Source organism: Ochlerotatus camptorhynchus, unplaced genomic scaffold (genome assembly GCF_037179485.1).
Source record: "Ochlerotatus camptorhynchus isolate MF236.1 unplaced genomic scaffold, CSIRO-AGI_Acam_v1.1 ptg000067l, whole genome shotgun sequence".
NCBI classification, from domain to species: domain Eukaryota; kingdom Metazoa; phylum Arthropoda; class Insecta; order Diptera; family Culicidae; genus Ochlerotatus; species Ochlerotatus camptorhynchus.
Genome location: NW_027040557.1, coordinates 148,603 through 153,092, shown reverse-complemented (window position 1 = coordinate 153,092; position 4,490 = coordinate 148,603). Strand labels below are relative to the sequence as shown.

The window sequence follows — 4,490 nt, the reverse complement described above, 5'->3', positions numbered from 1 at the left end:
TATTTTTGCAGGATACAATTTCATTTCATTTCACTATTATTTCAACAAAAATAAGTATGTATTTTGAGCAAGCATAGTAGTTATTCCAGAAACATAGTAAATTTGTTGACATTCATAGTCATTTATACTGAAATCATAGTAGATTTAACGGTTATAAGCGTGCTTATATTCCTAACTATGGTCCTTGTTTCAGTGTATACTTGACTAGCCTACACTGATAAAATTTCAAATATCTTTTTTTTTTGTGTCCCACACATGAATTTTTGCAATGTGATCAACAAATGATATCTATGTGATGTGTTGCCTGTAAATTAATAATTACCAATTCACGATATATTCCACGTGAAGTTGACCAACAATACAAAACCATCCATGGACCTTACTGACTACCATAACCATTACCATTAAAATTCTCAAAACATAAGTAAAAAGGTGCTACCAGGCATGGAAAATCATTTGCATTCATTTCGTGCATTCATTTACATTAATTTGCCTCTAACTTTTTTCATCAACAGCATTCCGCAAAATGATGTAAAGAGCTTTTGTAGGTTTTCTTATTAGCTACAACTGTTGTTAACAAGTCAAATCCGTATCTCTGATGCATAACGAACCAGAGCGAACAGAAGCCACTACTGTTTTTCAGTGTATTGTATTGTAATGTATTTTACATTCACTGAAAAACAGTAACAATTTCTGCCCGCTCTAGTTCATGATGCATAAGAGATAAAGATTTGAGTTATGAGCAAAAGTTTTAGTTAATAACAAAACCTACAAAAGCTCTTTACATCGTTTTGCGGAATGCTGTTGATGAAAAAAGTTAGAGGTAAATGAATATTAATGAATGTATGAAATCAGGCATAACATTTGATAACGGCACAAAAGCATTTGTAAACAAACTTTCTAAAGCCCTTTACACGCGAACAAAAGTACGCCCACGCAAACCAACAACATCATAGAATAGGGGCAACTATCACCTTTCCGAAAGTGGTATTGGTTTGCGTGGGCGTACTTTGGTTCGCGTGTAAAGGGCCTTTGAAAGTTTGTTTACAAATGCTTTTGTGCCGTTATCAAATGTTATGCCTGAAATGAATGTTAATGATTTTCCATGCCTGGGTTCTACACAGCAAAAAAAAATTAATATCGATCAATGTAATTCAAGCTGATGTATGAAATAAATAATGATTTTTTTTTGTATTTTCCGAACTGTGAATTTACAATTCAGCTGATTTATGAAGTTGATTGCCCCTTGGGTAATGGTTCTTAACAACCGATTATTTGTAAGGTTCACTTTCAAAAAACCATGATATATGGTTAGTGTTTATTTGGGATTTTCTCATCTTTGAATTTTTCACATTTTTTTTAAATACTATCGAACAGTTCCGCAATTGGGTTCCCTAATAAAAAATAACCATAAACGAACGATAACCCAAATCATTGAACTATTCCACAAATGGTTTGGATGATACCCAGAACACGTCGTTAAGCAAATTAACCATACAATTTTCATTAGGGTTGTTTACTTCGAAAAATAAACCGATTTTTATACATCATCTGATAGATTTGTTTCTGAGCACAACGATATTTTTATCGATCCCGTTGAAATTCATCTCGATTTTTAAATCAAGATTTAAATTTTTGATCGTTGACACCAAATCTATTCGTTGACAGCTCGCTCCCATACAAAGTCCCACCAAGGGGCGCCAAGATGGTGATTTTTGCTAATGAATTCGCTCCTATTTAAAATAGTTCCAGTGTTCCACAAATTGATGAAATTTTCGAGTTCGGTTCCATTTTTAATGCAGATAACGAATTTGTTTTTACCTCAATATCCCTAAACAACCCAATTCAAAACCTCGGAAAAAATTACTGATTGGATAAGTGTGTACTATTTTTATCAGTGTATGAACTATGAATGTTGTTTACAAGTTCGTGCGTTGCATTTTGCATCGTTATGTCCATTTTGTTTTAGCCGCATGTTATGACAGGTAATGACATATATGTGGACAGTTTGCAAACCGCCGATCTATTGATAAAAAAAACACTTTTCCGATATTCTCGTGTCATTTTTCGCAGTCCTCGTTCTACGGACTTTTTTTTCTCGTTGCCACCATCTTGAATCAACCTGGCTTCTTCAAAAAGTCTGTGTATCGGACTCGTCTAGCTCGAGGACGATTTTAGTAGTTTTTACATTTCCGGTACGGTATAAAGTAGTGAATAAAAATAGTGTACACATTACGGAACATTTTTCTCCGTTCGGCACCTTTGCAGGCATATGCCCGTCATCGATTTCCGCATTTGAAGTTTGCTCTTTCCCTTCATTCTGGGAGTCTGCTTACGACTGCAGCTAAGAAGAAGAAGAGCAACGAAGACGAATTTCGGCAGCAGAGGAAGCACTTCAGGACAGCAGGGAGTGAGAACGACGGAATGACATTACCCAGCAGTGCACGAGTTTATGCGGACGTCAATTCGCACAAGCCTCGCGAATATTGGGATTACGAGAATTATGTCGTCGATTGGGCTAACCAGGATGACTATCAGCTGGTCCGGAAACTCGGTCGAGGAAAATACAGTGAAGTGTTTGAAGCTATTAAAATTACCAACAATGAAAAGTGTGTGGTGAAGATTCTGAAGCCAGTAAAGAAGAAGAAAATCAAACGGGAGATCAAGATTTTGGAGAATCTTCGTGGTGGTACCAATATTATAACTCTGCTGGCCGTAGTGAAAGATCCGGTTTCGCGTACACCGGCTCTAATTTTTGAGCATGTGAACAACACGGATTTCAAGCAACTTTACCAGACGCTGACGGACTATGATATCCGGTACTACTTGTATGAACTGCTAAAGGCACTGGACTATTGCCACAGCATGGGAATAATGCATCGCGACGTAAAGCCGCATAATGTAATGATTGATCATGAAAATCGAAAGCTGCGGCTTATTGACTGGGGTTTGGCTGAGTTCTATCATCCCGGACAGGAATATAATGTTCGAGTTGCTAGTCGCTATTTCAAAGGTCCTGAACTGCTAGTCGATTATCAAATGTATGACTACTCCCTGGACATGTGGTCTCTCGGGTGCATGCTTGCCTCCATGATCTTCCGGAAGGAACCATTCTTCCACGGGCACGACAACTACGATCAATTGGTGCGTATTGCCAAGGTGTTGGGTACGGAAGATCTATTTGCGTATCTCGACAAATATAACATCGAGTTAGATCCACGCTTCAATGATATCCTCTCAAGACACTCCCGGAAGCGATGGGAACGATTTGTGCACTCTGAGAATCAACATCTAGTATCACCAGAAGCGCTGGATTTCCTGGATAAACTACTTCGTTACGATCACTACGAGCGTCTTACAGCAAGGGAAGCTATGGAACATCCTTATTTTGCGATCATCGTTAACGGCCAGATGCCTCCGCCGTCGTCCTCTACGAAAGGAAGCAATCAATAATTGTAACCACATCAAATAATTACAATAAATGATGAACTATAACATTAATTATTACAATGGTAAAAACAATAAATTTATAAGCATATGATTCAATATTTCGAATAACCGTGGATAACCAAACCACACTGAAGGAATGCCATTTGGAATGAAATGTGGTGTGAAAGTGTGGTTCTACTTATCGCAAGCAGATTTGACACCGACTCATTTATGTGCAAAAACCAACAGTGGATTATTTTCTTCAAGCAAATAGAATTTAAATTTGTTAGTCGGTTTACTCAACCGAAGCTACAAATGTCTTCAAACTGTATAGACAAACGTGAAAGTTTTTTTTTTGTAACTGTTTCTGAATTGATATGAGTTTGCGCATATTCCTGATCATCGGTCAACAAGTAACGTATAATTGAAGCACGTGTTGGACCTGGCTTTGTACAACTCTCCTTGTAATTATAGGTAAGCATGCGCAATTTGATTTTATTTTTTATTAATTTTAGGCTTGATAAATGAATTAGACGATTTGTTTGCATTTCTCGCGTACCAAATACCTATCACTAGAAAAAATTCTAATCTAAAGCGGACAATTACACATGTCAATCACTCCTATTCTCTATTCCATTCGAAACGGATTTCCCATGCCATAACCTGCCCTAATTACGCGCAGCACTCAACATCACTAATTTTTTTTATAAGCCTATATTTATGAGATTTTTAGCCGTATGGTGGATTATCTCAGGAATCAAGGACCTTGGCACAATATTAGGGACACTGAGGCCGAAATTAACTCAATAGTGATTTTTTTTTTCTAAATAATTACCGCAAATGTTAGCATATTGAGCCATTTTTACAGTAATGATGACTCGATATGCTAACGATTGCGATGATTATTTAGAAAAAAAAAGCCATTGGTTAATGTCATAAAATAAATCACATAACCAGCAGAAAATATCCATGGGAATTTCACATAACTTTCATGTGATCTCATAATTGAAAATTGCACCACTAAATCATATGAACCTTATGTGTCGAATGAAATCTATATG

At 36.8% G+C, this 4,490-nt stretch overlaps 1 protein-coding gene across 1 annotated transcript; it reads left to right on the top strand.

Annotated features, from left to right (window-relative positions):
• Positions 1-2,049: 2,049 nt before the first annotated feature.
• CkIIalpha (casein kinase II subunit alpha) lies at positions 2,050-3,538 on the top strand. Its single transcript, XM_065216815.1, has 2 exons — positions 2,050-2,195; positions 2,269-3,538. The coding sequence occupies exon 2, from the start codon at positions 2,425-2,427 to the stop codon at positions 3,451-3,453; it is 1,029 nt and encodes a 342-aa protein (XP_065072887.1). The 5' UTR covers positions 2,050-2,195; positions 2,269-2,424; the 3' UTR covers positions 3,454-3,538.
• The last annotated feature ends 952 nt before the right edge of the window (positions 3,539-4,490 follow it).